Source organism: Festucalex cinctus, chromosome 15 (genome assembly GCF_051991245.1).
Source record: "Festucalex cinctus isolate MCC-2025b chromosome 15, RoL_Fcin_1.0, whole genome shotgun sequence".
In the NCBI taxonomy this organism is placed as follows: domain Eukaryota; kingdom Metazoa; phylum Chordata; class Actinopteri; order Syngnathiformes; family Syngnathidae; genus Festucalex; species Festucalex cinctus.
In genome coordinates, this window is record NC_135425.1 from 17,380,698 (window position 1) to 17,398,085 (window position 17,388).

A 17,388-nucleotide genomic window follows, 5' to 3' on the forward strand; every position below is an offset into this window, starting at 1 on the left:
GCAAGCAATTCTATAGAAGCTCATCAAAAGCATAACATCAGGTTATAAGAAATGATAAGAAACAATTGCAATAGAAAACATTTTGAATTATAAATGGTCTGTGATGTAAATTCATGGTTGATTTTGTCTAATATTTTCAAGCAATATGCACAATTCGTGAAACGCACCAATATACAGGGCTTCAAATGTTTTTTTGAAACTATTTTATAGTGTTGAAAAGTAACATATTATACTATTAGAAACTGGTAGCGAAATTAAGGCCCAAAGTAATTGATTATTAATAGACCCTGCTGAATTAATGCAACAAAATTTACGGGCTATTGACAATAGTAAACAATTTAAATGTATAACTGAACAATTAAAATATAAGACAAGTCACTGTGGCATATTATAAATATTTGACAGAATATTTTTATGCTAACCCTAAGGTAACATGAAATAATTTAAAAGAAGAAGAAATTTAAACTTTGCATTCCCTCGCAATCTTTGTGTGGTAGTATGACAACTTTTTTTTTTTTTTTTTCCCCTTCTGTGCCACCTGAGACTCGATATCATACTTCTCACGAATACTAAATGAAGTAAAAGGTGTTTGAACTAGGAATCATGTTTTATCATGACATGAATGGATATTAACTGTACAATGAAACTTGAAACAAAGGCTAGTTACATTTAAATGATAAGTAGGGAGGGTCGGAAAGCTCAAACTTTCATATTTTTGGGGAGGAAAATGTAATTGCATCATAAATGGTAAGGAACAATGCCATTTATAATGCTTTTACTAGCCTTTTTGTATTCAACAGATCCCTCTTAGATGGGTTGTCCAACGGTTCTTCATTGGTAGTACCTGCAGCAGGGTTTGTTTCGACAAGCACTTTGGTATCTTTTAAGGTCAAGGAGGCTGAGGAATCTAGTTCAGGGGTGGAAATGCAAATCTGGGGTTTGGCTACCTCGTCTTTGGAACCTACCAAATCAGTTTTTGAGGCATCAGATGTGGAAACATTTTGCACCTGGTGTGTTTCACCACTTGTTGGCTTGCTAATATTCTTTGGTTGAGATGTTATTACTTGGGGAGGAGCTTGCTTTTGTGGCTCCGTTTGCCAGGGAAATCCCATCTTTGTACGAAATATTGAAGGAGTGGTACTTTTTTCCTCTTGAAATAAGCCTCCAGATAATGTTTTTAATCCTGAAAAAAGAGAACTGCATGCTTCTGTTTGAGGACCTGCTGAAGCAGCAGATGACATTGCTGGTGAAAATAAAGATCCGAGTGATTTTCCTGCATCACTCTGTGTTGATATAAAACCGAACAATGGCTTAGTTTGAGATGGTTCTGCTTCTTTTTGCAAATCATCAACAGGTTGAGATGTATTATTTTGTTGGACAGATTTGTCATCTTCACATGTGGCCTGTTCCTTAGTGAGGATGGGTTTTTCTAGAATGACATTTTCCTCATCAGTTGACGTTTTCATTTTTGTGTCATCGATTTGAGCAATGAGATCACCGTTACTTGAGGTAATATTTGTGACTGGACAAATAGTCTCAGGTGACACTACACTATTACTTGTTATTATGCCGGATTTCTCCTGAGTGCAATCTGTTTTATTTGAGTCCACCATTTTATTTGAATCTGTCAGAGTACCATTTGGTGCCAAATTGTCACGTGCGACATGTAGTTGTGGGGTAGTAATAATTTTTGGCTCCTGTTCACTTGGCAATGATTCAGGTGGCTTTGGTGGCTGTCCCATCCCTCTTGATGTAGCCCCACCATTACCCCCAGGAGCTGAAGTTCCAGTCTGAGATCCTGCAGTCTGGGCAGTGAGCCCGCCAAACATTCCTCCGAGGAAAGAACCACCAGACTGTGCTGCTGTGGCAGTCCCTCCAAACAGACCACCCAGTAGTGGACCGCCAGTCTTTGGAATATTTGGCTTTGCAGTGGATTGTCCTCCGAACATTCCAAAAAGTGATCCTCCAGGAGAGGGTACAGACTGAGGATCAGAACCTTTGTTTAAATTTCTAAATAAGTTTCCACCAGTGTGGGGTGGTCCTGACTGAGTGTTAGAACCTCCAAAAATACTTCCGAGTAGTGAAGCTCCGGGTTGGCTAGCAGATTGTGGTGCTGATCCTCCCAGTCCAAAAAGTGAGCTTCTCTCTTGAGGCTGAGCACCTGCATCAGTGGACACTATCGGTTTAAAAAGGGAGGACATAAAGCCTGTGACTGTATCTGTTGATGAATTACCAACAGATTTGTCCGCTGCTGGTGTCTTTTTTTGTAACTCGGCCACGGGTGTGGGTACCATCTCTTCTTCATTGTCAGGTGGTGGTTTATCTTGAGTAGACTTATCTATTGGAATCGTTCCTGCAGGTTCTTGCACTAGAATAGTAGTTTCATATTCAGCATCACTGTCTGCTATGGCTGGTTTCACTGTTTTATCACAATGGTTACCAATGTTGCTTTCTACTGGAAGCACAACTGTAATGGCAGCTTTCTGTAATGTTTCTGGCTGTTCTTCGCTTTGAGAGACAATGGGAATTGTAGAAGATTCTTGACCAACTGGAGCCGAGCCTGCGCTATTGTCATGAAATGTTTTTTGTGTAAAAGATGCAGTAGGTTCAGAAAGAGTAGTGGTTTTATTGCTATCATTTAAATTTGGTGTAGCTGTTGGTGTGGATGACGTAGGTGAAAGAGAATCTTTGAACGCTGAAAGCAAACTTCTTCCAGGCAATTCAGCTGGGATTGAGGCTTCAAGTAAATGGTCAGGTGTCTGTGCAGTACCCGAGGTTCCCAGAATACCTCCCACTGAAGAGTTACTACTTTGAGGTACATTTTGTGTGGTAGCCCCACCAAAGAGTCCGCTTAATACCCCACTAGCCTGTGTTGCTGTGGTTGATTCTGCTGGAGCTCCGAATATGCCAGTTAAGATAGACCCTCGAGTCTGAGATCCAGCTGTTTGAGTAGCAGAACCACCAAAGAAGCCTCCAATTAAGGTTTCCCCAGCTTGAGGTGCTGCTGTCTGAGGAGCAGAACCCAAATTCTTTGTGGGTGCAGTCTGCACAGTAGACTGCTGACTAGGCCCTCCAAATAAACCACCTAGTAATGATCCTACAGACTGAGAAGTAGATGTTTGGGGTGAAGAGCCTCCAAACATAGCCCCTAATATAGAACCTCCAGACTGAGATCCAGGTTGAGGGGAGGAGGTTCCAAATACAGAAAATATACTTTTAGATTGTGTATCCTTAGGCCCTGTCGGTGTTTTCAGTGTTGGAGCTGGACCTTTTTGGCCATCATTAGTAGTTTCACTATGAGGCCCCGAAAATAATGAAAGCAAGCCTTTTACTTGATTGTCTGAAATGAATTCTGTTTTTGAAGATGCCTGATCTGGTTCTTTGACCATAGACAAATGGTCCATTGCTGGTGGTTTCTCAAGGGGAGCAAGACCTTCAGGTGTACCATTTGTGATTGTTTTCTTTGGGAGAGTAAGACATTGAGAATTTGTTTCTGTTGATGAAATGTCAGTCCATTTAACTTCAATATCAGAACTTGAAGTGGTGTGATGAAAAGTTGTATTCCTAGTAACAGACTGGAGTTCCTTTGACTCCATTTTTTCATTGCTTCCTGAATGTTCATCTGAAACTTCACTCATACGTTCTTTTATGACAATGCTGGACACAGATGGGCTTTGGGAAGACTGTGGTGGCACTTTCCTAGCAGAATTAACAGTTGGTGACAATTTAGGAGTTGACTGTGTCAATGCTGCAACGTCTGACACAACAGAGGTTATGGTTTTATGAGGTTCTTTGGATGGTGCTGCTGTATGCCCTCCTGCCCCTGGTGTTTGCGAGGAATTTGGGGTACTAAACATAGAGAACAATGATTTTCTGGGACTTTCATTTGAGGTAGACAACCCACCCAATATCCCCCCCAGAACAGATGTGGCATGTTGCTCTTGTGCTTGAGGCTGGTGTTTTGACTGTGTTTGAGCACCTCTTTGTTGTTGAGCTTGTGGTTGAACTAGTTTTTGGTGTGCAGATGAGGTCGTTGGGGACCGGGCTGGAGGGGGACTAGGATCGCTAAATATTGAAAACAGACCCTTCACTGGGTTTTCGGCTGAACTTGATGATCCAGAAATGATTCCCCCTAGAAGAGATCCTGTCTGAGATTGAGACTGTTGAGTATTTGTACCACCAAACAATGAAAAGAACCCTGATGTCTGCTGATCTTTCGGAAGATCATTTTTCTGTTTTGGCACATCATCTTTGGTCTCTGTTTGAGAAGGAGGGGGTGAAGAGTGTGAGCCTCCAAGGATTGTTAATAAACCTTTATCAGATGATTCGACTTGAGGATAATGTGGAGTGGTTTTCTGTGCATTTGCTTGAGAAGGCCCAGTGCTCGATATAGATTGTGCTTGATTTGAGCCAGTTAACACTGAGAATAAACTTTTACCGAATGACTCTTCTTGTGGCGCTGTAGATGACTTGGTTGTTTGAGTTGTAGGTCCAGAATGTGTTGCTGATGTTGATCCTGTTAGAATTTCTCCAATCGAAAATCCAAAAAGTCCACTCGAGGGTTTTGTTTTGTTTTCTTGTTGTGTCTGTTCAGCAAGTAATGTAGGTTCCGATTTGGTTATAGCAGTGCCCTTGGCAGTGGAAAAAAATGCTTCAGATTTTGGGGAAATGTCTTTTTCTGGCCCAGGTGTACCACTTTGGTTCAGTGTTTGTTGTCTCTGTATACCCTTAGGTCTGGCTGTGGTTTGCCTGGGTATATCCCTTTTCTGTGGCGGAGAGGGGTCCGGATTAAATAAGCTGCTAATTGATCCAAATATATTTGATACTCCTGTAGGCTCTTTATCTGTGCCAGCACTTGCTGGCGTAGAAGCAGCGTTTACAGTTTTGATTTGCTGATTGACAGATGTCTGTGAACCCTTCTGTGACTCTTGCTTAGGTTCCTCTATTCCAACTGCAGATTTGAGAAAGTTCATGAACCCTGGTTGCTCAGAGGTTTTTTCGGCTGTTATATACACTGTTTTATCAGGGGCAAGTTGAGGGGGCCCATCTTCAACTTGAAATTCTTTTGATCCCAACGGCACTGGAGCGATCTCGGTTTGTCGTGGCAACCTCGGTTTCTGTGAATTGGCATGAGATTGTTTTGGGGGATGCGTCACTTGATTTGTTGTTGAAAATGTGGGCAGATGTTTTGTGGAACTTTCAGATGTACTTTCTTCTTTGCTAATCTTTGCCTTCAAACTTTGTAAGCCAGACGAAAATACATTTTTAGAATGTCTATCAGCTGCATTATCAGGCGCCTTTTGATTAGAGGAAGATAAGCTAGTTTTGATTGATTCAACTGTAGTACTTTTGCCCACAACAGATGAGATGAGGGATGAAATCTTTTTGGCCTGACGATTTGGTTGTGTTTCTCCCGGAGCCACTCTCTTTCTCCAGTCTTCTTCTGACACATCATCAACATGTTTCACAGTAACAGCAGTGGATGGGCGACGTTGTTGGCTTGGCTGGTAACAGTTGTAAAGTATCTGCTGATGATTCGATCTTTGAGTAGCAGAAGAATTCAAGGAAACAGCAACCTTTTGAGCAAGAAATGTTCTATTTTCTTGGCTATTCCACTGAGGACCCTGATTGAGTTTATTATGACAGGAAAGGTCAATGGCATACTTGCACTGATCTTCTGACATGCAGTTGGGTTGCATTGGATCCATACGAACTTTGTTTAATGTGTAAGTTGTGAAATCTACACATTGTTGCTCTGGTGACAAAAACGAATTTTCAAACATTTGAGCAAACTGCTCAAGATTTAGGTTCATGATCTGATTTCCTTTTCTGTACGCAGCAGACAAATCTAAAGGGGCATTAAGGAGTGGAGATTCATTGAGATCTTGACCAGGCAACCACAAAAGCTCATCCTCATTATATAGTGGGATTTTGAAGCCACACACTAAAACCATTTCATTGAAAAGCAGAGCACTGGGAAAGCTATCACATGATTGCGCATTTCCCAAAGAATTATCTTCAGGAGCACATGCATAAACATATTCACCCGCTGAATCTGTGAGCAAGGTATAAATGTACTCATGGTCAGTATAAACGAAGTAACCACAGTCACCATCTTCAGCTGGCCACCACATTCCTTGCTCCAACAGTGCAAGCCACTGCTGATACCATTCTGTATCTTCCAGATATACAGAATCATCCATGTCATGATTCACATTTGACGGATATTTTGAGTATTTCAACTGACTGAAATTACAATGACTTTGCTGGATCATGTTATTATCTACCCCATTATGCCAGTTAGCAGAGTAAGACAAGCTCGGTGCAGTCTCTTCATAATAGCCTTCATGATATGCAATTCCATTCAAGCTGTAAGTGCTGCTGTCATTACATGTATGCCATTTCCCCAGTGTTGCTGTACTGGGTTTAGTGGTTAAGTTCAAGATTCCCTGTTCACTGGATGAATGCTGTAGGTTTCCAAGCTCTTCGTGGCTATTCCAACATGTCTGTGCATAAGAACCCTCATTCCTGTTTCCACTAGAAAAATATGGCTCAATTTGCTCATCATGACAAATATCACCTTGCCAGGTGGTAGAGGAAGCAAGTTGCTGATTGATCTTTGGAGGACTGTAGCCAAGAGGAAACGCTTGCAATGACAAATTTTCATAGCTCTGTGCATAACCTGAGTCTTCTCCTTGGAATTGGGAATTTAAAGATTCATTCTGAAACTGCTGCCATATTGTACTTCTATGGATCCACTGGTTTTCATCATAGGAGGGACTTATTTGATAAAGAGAAAGTTGTCCATTGTAAACGTTTTGGATTGTTGGTTCACACAATGAGGGCATGCTTCCACAAATATAGGGCTCAATGGACTTTACTGAGCAATTTGCATAAGAGTGAGAGCAATATAATTGAGGTAAATTACCAGCACTCAATGATGAGTATGTTGCATGACTCTGAAGTGATCTGGCAAACGTAATTGATGTTCTTAAGTCAAGACTATCTGAATCAATTGACACGGGTGCAGTTTTGAAATCATGCCTGCTTGGTCTTGGAATTAAATAATTTGGGCCAATAGTTTGACTGACACTTCTCTCAGCACACATTGACAATCTAGATGAGGGATAAGATTCCCTGGTACTCTGGCTTGATACATCATGCTGTGGATGGCCAATAGATTCCATGGGAACATTTTCAACTCTAGAGAAAAACCTTTGTTGTGCAGTTTGTATTGTCTTCGTCTCACTGTCAGTGTAGGTTTCTGAAGATTTCTGGCTTTTAAAATGTGGCAGTGCCTGCAATGGTGTCTTATTTTGGACGGCATGTTTGTGATCTTTTTGAGGCAACAGTTGCTCTAATGATGTATGGCAGGTTGTGTCATGGTGCTTCGATTTTCTTAACTTGTTAAACAAATCAGAGAGCACTCCAGATTGACTTGCTGTCTCTTTCTCTTGGCTATTTTCCACAAGCGGTTGCTGTGTCTCCAGATTTTTGGATTGGTGGTGATTATTTTTTTGTGTGGAGGACTTCAATGTTTGAAAAGAATCACCTGCTTGAATATTCTCTTTTGATTGATCTTGTGTTTGACTTTGTTCTGACCTTTGAATGTTCCTTTCTTGAGCTTGTTCATTGGTTGATATACTTTGGACAATGCCATGAGGTTGGGTTGAGGAGGGGTGTTGTGTGTTTATGCTATCAGCAGAAGCAAATTTAAAAAGACCTGCAAAGAGACCACCTTGTTTGGATGGCGGTTGCTTAACTGGAACCGTTTGTTGACGAGGAAACCTTGATTTACTTGTTTCCTGTTGGGCAATTTGTCTTGCTGTTTGATTCTTAAGTTCTGCTCCTTGATTTGAGCTTTGAATGTCAAGCTGAGTCAAATTACACTGAACATAGTTTTGCTTCTGAACTGATGGGCAGGTCAAATCCCTCTCTTCTGATCCAAATGTTAGCAACCCAGATAACGTCTTTTGCTTAGCTTCACCAGAATTTTTGTGTTCATCTTCAGAAAGACGTGTATTTTGTGCTACATTTTCTGTTGATGAAAACTTCAATAAACCAGAGAGAAGCCCTCCTCTCTTTGAAGATGTCTGTTGTGGGGGACCGTGACTGGAGATCTCTGGGGATGCACTACTTTTGGTCGGTTGGATGTTACGTGAACCCTGCTGTAGCATCTTGTCTGACAGGTCTGCACTTGTGTCGAGCATTTGTACTTGATTCATCCGAGTACAGCTCATAGAGGAATCTTCAGGGGAGCTCCCTTTAAAAAACCCTGACAAAAAACTTTGATTTGGAGCTTGCTGATGAACCTGATTATGTGTTTCCATTGTTTTCAGATTTGATGCATGTTCTGGATGTGAGCTGGGTGACACATTGTGCTTCTGATATGGAGGTTTATTAGTAGTATTTTGGTTTGCGCCGGGGGGAGCATAAGCAGGGCTAAAAATGCTAGAGAACCATCCTTTTTCTGTGCTTTTCTGTGGTGTGGCAGATTTTTGCGGAAAGGCATTGGATGATACAGAAGTTGTTTGTTTCTGTGATTGCTCTGGATGTTTTGGGTTTCCAGGGGAACGTACATCTTCGCTGGATGCCAACTTTAAAAATCCAGAAAACACCCCTCCTTCTGTTTTTCGTTGTTCCCGAGTTGAGATATTTTCAGAGGATAGCGAAGGCGGTTTACGCTTTGTATCTGATAATGGATCATTAAATTGTTTCTCAAGTACTGGCTCCTCAGATGATCTAAATATTGGATAGACTGCCACAGGTGGTGCTTTGTGAGCTGGGATAGGGGGGAAAGGTGTGATTAGTGAACTAATTGACTTTCTTAGACTGAAGAAGTTGGTGCTTTCTGATTGTACTTCATCATTAGGTTTTACAGAGCCAGTAAAGGATGCACTGTCTTTGTTGGGTTTGCCTTGCATAGGAGGTTTACCTTGATAAACAGTACTATGATAAAAATGTGAATCACTATGATAAGATGTTGGCTTTGGCTGTTCCTTATGTTCACCCGAGTTAATAAGATCTCTTGATGAAAACAGCTTTAAATGATTTAATTTTTCCAAAACAGAACTTCCTGGCGCTTGAGATTTTGTTCCAACGTCTTGGATGTGAGCCATTACACCAGGAGTACTTGTATAAGTTCTGTCATCTTCACTTTTTAACTTGCATGTTGGTTGTGAAGGCAAAGTGAACACATTTTCAGTGGATGTTTCTACTGGAGATACAACAGCTACAGGAGTCGAGCTGTTGGATTTAGGAATAAAGGACAGAAGTTTTGTTATGCCAGACTGTGGCGGCTGCACGGGAGACGGTTTTGTATCAACGGTAGACTGTTTGGGCCCCCCACCAACTCTGTCTGTTAGATTACTGAATAAGGAGCTCATGGCATTTTTTACACCTGAAATTCCAGAGACGGTGTGTGATTGACTTTCTCCTCTAAGATCCCTTAAACTGTTGTGGTCATCTCCAGCAGAATCTGTTTTGTTGCTTCCTTGAGATGATAGCCTTGATTTGCTTGATTTTGGAAGAGAACCATATTTGCTAATTTCCTCTTCTTTTTCAGCAAGATATTCAGAAACAGTTTCAACTAGACACTGTAGCTCATCCATTGGGTCAACATATTCTTCGCTAGGTTCTTCTACAGGTGAAAGTACTGCTTCAGGCACCCATCTACCAGTTTTAGGTTTTCTGCACTTTTCCTGAATTTCTTGATAATCATCCATGTCGCTACCATAGGAGAACGTTTTGTCTCGGTTGTGTCTTGTGGGGATTGCTTCTGCAGAAAAATGATCATCAAATTCCTGATAAAAATTGTGATTGTCCCCAGAATGCCTACAATCAAAATCGTACAGTGATTGCATCCTGGTATCTTGCTCTTTTTTGTAAGCCACATAATTTTCTAAGGTAGCATCCAGCTCATTTTTAGCCCACATTCTTGTCTTATAAAGAAGGCCATTTTGGTATTGCTGGGAACACGATGTTATGCGCTGTTCATCTTCCTGCATCATGAACATATCTCCTCTTTTCCCACAGAGCATACCAACGTCTGGGGGGAAAGCCTCTTTGCCCAATTTGTGTGTCTCTCTCTTGAGAAAACCTCCTGTGTCTCGGATTTTTTTCCTTCTTCGGCGATCTATTGTGTCATAGCCCTCAGGATAGATTCCAGGCAGACAACCAGTATTATGCTGAGTATTTTGAAGGGCTGAGATTGTTGGTTCAAGGTAAGGCTTTGCCATTTGAGCAGTATTTTCGTCATCATTTAAAAAGTCACTCAGCTGAGGCTTTCCTCGCCTTTTGTATTTCCTTTCCCAATCTTCACAACCCATGCCAGAATCTACAGGTATAATTCTGACTCGTCCCTTTTCGTTTAGTGATCTAATTGAGTTTAAGGTGTTTATATTTTAAGGATGGAAACATTAGGGAGGAGGGAAAGAGGAAAGAACAGAAAAGAAGAAGCAGAACAAGAAACAAAGCAAGCAAAGAAAAACATGTTTATCAGTTTGAAAAATGAAAAACATTTAATGCAAAAGTGATGACAAAAAAAAAAACAATCTGTATTCAACATTCTAAATAGAATTACATCAATTGATGCAGCAGGCTGGTTTAAAGAATTATTCGAAAAGTATGGTAGTACCGTAGTACCCAAGCATGGAATTGCCAGTGTGGAGTAAACATTTTTGACAAGCGAGTGCATTCAAACATACTCGGGAAAAAAAAAAAAAAAACAGTCGAACACACTAAAAAAAAAAAAAAAATGCTCAAACATACTCGTAAGTTTGAATGTACGTGTAGGCTAAATGCGACAAACATAGCTCATTTTCCTATAATGGTACACATAAATAATATAAATCAATCAAATGTATAATCCACACTGGCAGCTCCACGCTAATCTATCAATTGTTTAAAATCATTTTTAACAAATATAAAGTAAAAGTAGATGCAAGTAGAAATGTGCATGGCTTTTGTTTGGTTGCATGAGACAAGCGTACCTGCTTCTCTGGTCTCGGTATTCCAGGTCAAAACTGTGCAAGGAGTCAGTGCATGAATCTCGGTGGTGGTGCGACTGAGGCCCAATGGGATACTGGTGCACGGAGGAGTTGGGCTGAGCTGTTGTATGGTAACGTGGCGGCAAACTATTACTAGTCTCACTGCGGTAGTCGCTATCTCGGTCATCTACTGCACTGTCTTGGTCATCCAAAGCTGCAACAAAATGAAACATCTTATTACCAGAAACATAAATACAACATTTTTAATTTTTTTTTTGTATAATGGCAAGCCTTTATCACCCATCTTTTCTTGACATTCCTACTATATATGAAGTTATCAAGTAAACACGATGACCACATTGCCAACAGGTTGTACAGGTTCAGCTCAACTACTACCCTCAATGTGTTTAGTGGTAGAAAATGGATGGATAGACAGAAATGCTATTAAACGGTAATTGCATGAATATAATAATCAATTTAACCAGCACAAAGTAGGAAAAGTATATGACAAGGGTGAGAATAAGGACATTGTAGTAGTGAGGAAAAGGGAAATACCGACACTGACACAAGTAATCAAAGTACAGTGGTCATGAAAAGTCTACACACCCCTGTTCAAAAGTCAGGCTGTAATATAAAAATGAGATCAAGATAAATCATGAATAAATAGATAAATACATAAATACCACCATCATTGTACAAAGTATTTGGGGAAAAATATTTGAGGGCAAGTAAAAATAACTGAGATGATGCGGAAATGCGTACACCCCATTATAACTGGATGTGGCTATGTTCAGAATAAACTAATAAGGACAAGTGTAACAGGAAATTGATGGACGGATCATAATGTTCCACCAATTTTTTTTTTTTTTTTTATCCCAAAATTCTAGCATTTGATTAGGGGTGTGTACACTTTTTTTTTTTTTTTTTTTTACATCCACTGTATATGGACAACATGTTCTTGGGGAATATGGAATTAAGGCATGCACAGGGCACTGAGGATTGACTAGGGGAGTCATTTCAATTAAGTGTTGCTTTTACATACTGAGTGAGTCAGCCCATCCGAAATAGTTGCCTGGTGAAAGTGCAAATATAAATATAAGTAAGCGGTGAAATTGAGATAGGGGAAGTAAAAATGAAATATTGTGGTGTCTGTGGTTTTTTTTTTCCCCTAAACTAATACTGCATTGGTGATACCTACCAATGGCTGGAAAGACTTCTGCTATATAAACTGACACGCAAACCTTTAACTCATGAAGCTGACAGGAATGAATGAATGAATTGATTTTAGTAACAAACAGCATTTTTAAGAATAAGAACATTTGTCAATGAAGAGAAATAAAGCTACCAGGTAGGGAAGAACAAATGCATGCCAAAGCCTGTGGTACAAGAAAAGCTGAGAAATGACTCCATCTAGAGGCTAAAAGCAGAAATTACTTACAGCACTGGGAAGCTGTGGTGGGCAATGGATGGCTGTCAATGTCGTCCTGAAGTGTATACTGCATGTGAGACACACAATAATAAGCAAAATAATTTTATAGAATAAATAAAGTAAATAAAGAATAAATATAAACAAAGAAAATTTAAGAAATAGTAATTTACACCTGGATGGCAACCATCATGTAATTCTTTGTCAAACTTTAAAATGGACTATTACCTCTTTAAACCTATTCCTACCTCATCATTGATTTCCATGGAATTGATTTGTTCCAGTTTGTCTGTCCAGTACTGTGCCTCATTTTCTGGGATGTCTGGTGGCAAAATACACACACACAAAAAAAGGTAACCTGTTATTTTAAGCGGAATATTCCAGGACACTATCATAATACATGAGTGTTGATTTTGTTTTACATGTGTGGTTTACAAGTCAGGAAATGACGTGTTAGTTTGTGATGGTCACAATGAGTTATGAGATCACAAATGTATCTCCTGCAGACATCCTTGTATTGCCTATGACACTGTATTTGATTTTGTACCATTAAAATTATCAGAAAAAACACTAAGCTAAACAGTTCACGGTCTGGGATGAGAGACTTTGAAAAAAAAAAAAAAAAAGTTATAATACAAAAATGAGACAAACCAGATTTTAACTAGTAGACACACTCAAATATGAATGCGATCTGAATAAAATTGACTCGTGAGTAATTTGCATAAATATCCCAGTGAAAGCGGAAACAGGAAAATATAGTATGAATTAATGCACCTTTTTAAGCAACATTGTATGTATTTAGTTTAGATTTGTAAACCTTAAAACGTAACCTAACCACATCCACCTTCCAGGAAGAGAAAATGATCCTCTATCATTAGTTAACCTTTCAGAAGGATTTGACTTTGCTCAAGCACACATTAAAACCCACACAGTCACACGCATAGGAAAGACATTTAAATAATTCCTGCTACCGGTACGTAGCTTTAATGGAACACAGCCATCATGTCCTCCTGCAACCTTAAAGGTGCTCATCCTGGAGAAGAAGAGTCAACAGACAAGACGTTTGGATCAAAAGCTTTGAGCCCGACATGCAGAATTTGCCACCTATACTAAAGTAAAAGATTTACAGTCAAGCCAATGGAGAGGGAACCTCCATGGAAGAAGAAGAAAAAAAAAAAAAAGTTAATATGATGTCATGGTTTAAATTGTTCCGTTATGTTCCAAAGACAAACAAACGAGATTGACGTCACATATTCCTGCATTGTTGAAAAGGACACCAGGCTGCACGATGACGTCCTCAAGCTGTGAGTCATGCCCCCGGCAACTCCAATACCAGCTGCTGACATTTCAGTCCACTAAGATTCTGTGGGTCATGACTGATTTGCTCGAGGTTAACACGAATAGCGAGGGTTCTACCTATATTACCATATCCACGTTCTGCAGTGTCAAAAGATTTTGGAATATCTAATAATAAAAAAAAAAAAATGCCACAGAATAAATGAAGGCTGAAATAGAATTTAAGTGATTAAGACAAATTTAGATTAAAGAAAGGTATCAAAATCAAAGTCCACAAGAAGATGACTTTCAAAATGATTCTCTCACCAAAAGGCAGCTCGAAGCGAGTGTCCAGTAAGAGTCGATGAGGGGTCGGGTTTTTGGTGCCGTATATCTCATCTGCTTTAATCAGGACCTCTGCATCCAGGAAAAGCCATTCACCTTGACCCTCCTGCAATTCGGGATTGATAAAGGACATTTAACAAAAATCAGTCAGAAAATCTCAAGATTCAGATTCAAGAAGCATCTCAAAGCATGGATTAACCAACTCTGTGACCATCACCTACAGTGTATGTAAACTAGACGTAACAGCAGTGTGCAATAGGATATTGTACTTTTCCGAGCACTTTAACATGCAGTATGCAGCTTATACTTGTTTAAATAGGCTCAGAGCTGTGGATTCCCTGCCTGACACGCCCTGCAGTGCAATGCAACTGTGCGATCATGCCAGACAAATTTCCTGTAAGCGACACATAATTTTATTTTATCATACATTACGACTAAGAGGCAACCACACTTTACAATAAGCACTTCTCTTTTTTTGCAACTAGGTCTGATGGTTGACTACCACTTAATGACCGTCCAAGATGAAATTAATAAAGCAAAACAAAATGGCAATGTCTAAAAGTGTATTTAGAAAATGAGACGATTTTGGAGAAAAAAAAAAAAAAAAGACTTGAAATGTCTTCTACAAGTATTATGTACAGCTATTCACATTCTAACCTCCTCTGATTGTTGAATACGTTTCAAAGGGATCCAGGCTGTCCCCACCATGGTGTCCCAGATGAGACCTTTGTTCCACACCTCAACAATGAGGCCAAGATCCAACCGGTTGATCTCACTGTGGAAGAAAAAAAAACAAAACCAAACAATATTTTAACAAATGTCAGAAAATGTTGGGAAACAAATGTCAGAAGAAAATGTAGCCTGACAAGAATCACTACAAGGAGATTGTTCCTCCTTTTATTAAGTATTAGTCCGGTAGTTCTTTCTTAACTCATTCACTGCCAATGACGACTATAGACGTCAAAAATCCAAGCAAACAGCCAGTGCAAATTTTGACAAGAAATTTGAATTTAATTTTAGTTATTCATTGTTTTCATTCATAGTTATTAATCATTGTTGTTATTAATAACAACATTGACAACAATTTCATTGCTAAGTGCTACCATCGTGCGTAGAACGGATTCCTGTTACCCTACAACACGGGCGTTGACGTTCTTGCGATCGGTCTTGGTCTTACTGAGACCACATACTAGGCCTCCAAAAGTCCATTTTAGTCGACTAAAATTGCTCTTTATTTTTGTTGACTAAAATTGGATGAAAGCTAAAATACAATCAGCTGACTGAGTTATGACTACGGCTTTAATTAAATTTAGTCAGAAGACTATAACTAAAACTAAATTATTTTTTTTTTATATTAAAATTTGAATTTGAATTTTTTTTTTTTTTTTTTTTCCAAAATTAACACTGGCTGTTTGCTTGGATTTTGACGTCTATAGTTGTCATTGGCAGTGAATGAGTTAACATGGGTTCGATTAAACCCCAAGGGGTTCATGATGATATGCCTCGCTTGGAGCATCATTGGCTGTGGGTGTTCACACTGTACTGCAGGAAATTTGGTGCGCTCAGTAGTTGACGTGGCAATTATGATGATAAATTGTGTGATTTAGTTATTATTATTATTATTATTATTTATACATCTTGAATTTGAAAACAAAAAAAAAATCCTTGCGGTATTTTATTTTTCAATAAAGAAGGCCTTGTTTTACATTTACCTCACTATTCAAAGGGTTCAAATATAGCCTGATGGCAGCAATGAAACTGGACATAAATTTTTTTAAAAGGGAGCCATATAACAAGAGCATTTGCATACTCTCATCCGTGGTAGTTTACAGCTCTCTCTTGGCCAATCAAAAGAAAGATGAGAGAAAGGATAATCAAAGTGAACAGCTAATTGACAAAAAGAACAGGGTCGGGGGTGGGAGGGTATCCATGGTGTCCAGGTGCAGAGATAAAGGCTTTTTGTATCATGTGCTCAAACAAGATAGCAGAATAAATCAGTCATGCGAGGATATGAATTTGAACTAGCAGATTAGGGCTTTTTAGGTTCTCATTTAAATTCTCTATACAAATCTGCAATCAGCATTTGGTGGCCAAAAAAAAAAAAAAAAAACGATTACAAGTTGTGACATGTAATATTGTAAATCTTGATACAGAATTATCACCCATACTTATGACGTGTGCAATACAAAACATCCGAATTCCGTATACTGTAACTGATATCATGATGTATTTGATTTTATATGAGTCAGATCTTTACGTGTTGACTTTCAATGAACACAAACTCCGGTTACTGGTATTAGAGAGTGTGGAACAACAAACACTGACGCAATGTTGGTGTTCACAAAAGACAAACACCCTCGTATAGCTCTCACCTTTCATGATGTATGACGAGGAAAGTAAACAGTTGAATAACACAGTCACAGTTTACTCAAAATACAGAGAAGACCGCAAAGCTTTACAATTTCTCTGAAACGCTAAGAAATATGTTGCTATGATGACGTACAGCATAAAACATAATGTTCAATACCTTCCGAGTTCATCTACTTACAACATGAAATCTTGTTCCCAGGAAGGCTGATCCCCTCGCACGGTGATTGTCGTGCTTTTGACATTCTGCACCTTCAGAGTCACGTAAGTGTTGAATTTGTCTGAAACAACAAGGTTGAAATAATACAGTTGTACTCAAATATAATGCTTAAAAAAGGTCACAAAGAATTTTCTCAACCATTCAAAGGCCCAATTTATTCAAGTCAGTCAGGCCATGTGATAATGCTGGAACATTCAAAATGACTTCTATTACGTATATGCTCATGACTTGTAAGCTAGAGAGCAAAAAAAATAAAAATAAATAAATACTCCGGTTTTTTTTTGTTTTTTTCCCCCCCCAGACTTATGGGGGAATGTCAAAACATTGCATCTGGATGCAAATAAATTCACATACAACAACTTTCACACCCAGAAATTACGGTCACTCAAGCAGTATTACCGAAAGGCAACTAAAGCCTGCCGGGTAGAATCAAACATTAAAAAGACAAAAAACAAACAAAACGGAGGTGAACATTTTGTCCTGTCCGTAAAGTGTGCACATCAGTATTTTTTCATTGAACAAATGGTTGTGCAGTACAATAGATTAAATATGCATATTTATTTATGAATATTATTATTATTATTTTTATAAACTAACATATGAAAACCATGAACAACATATTATAAGACTCAATTCTTCCATAAACACACATCCTGACATCCTTTCGGAAAAATAAAAGGATGAAGAATTTGAGCACTGAACAATTAACATCCACTTGTTGTTGTAATGCTTGTACGCTGCGAAAAGGTGTCAGGAACTCTTCTTTA

General features: G+C 39.1%; 1 protein-coding gene across 12 annotated transcripts in view; it reads right to left on the minus strand.

Moving 5' to 3' along the window:
* The window catches only part of unc13bb (unc-13 homolog Bb (C. elegans)), a 55,508-nt gene that overhangs the window by 27,141 nt on the left and 10,979 nt on the right, over window positions 1–17,388 (minus strand). For 7 of the 12 annotated variants that reach the window (XM_077496871.1, XM_077496870.1, XM_077496869.1 and 4 more), the window contains exons 3-10: window positions 16,583–16,682; window positions 14,692–14,809; window positions 14,017–14,140; window positions 12,663–12,736; window positions 12,427–12,484; window positions 12,031–12,060; window positions 10,992–11,202; window positions 784–10,377 (exon numbers count right to left, since the gene is read on the minus strand). In XM_077496871.1, coding sequence (XP_077352997.1) covers window positions 784–10,377; window positions 10,992–11,202; window positions 12,031–12,060; window positions 12,427–12,484; window positions 12,663–12,736; window positions 14,017–14,140; window positions 14,692–14,809; window positions 16,583–16,682 — 10,309 coding nt within the window. The remainder of the gene's footprint in view (window positions 1–783; window positions 10,378–10,991; window positions 11,203–12,030; window positions 12,061–12,426; window positions 12,485–12,662; window positions 12,737–14,016; window positions 14,141–14,691; window positions 14,810–16,582; window positions 16,683–17,388) is intronic. The other 5 variants (XM_077496875.1, XM_077496867.1, XM_077496877.1 and 2 more) reach the window with 3 other exon arrangements.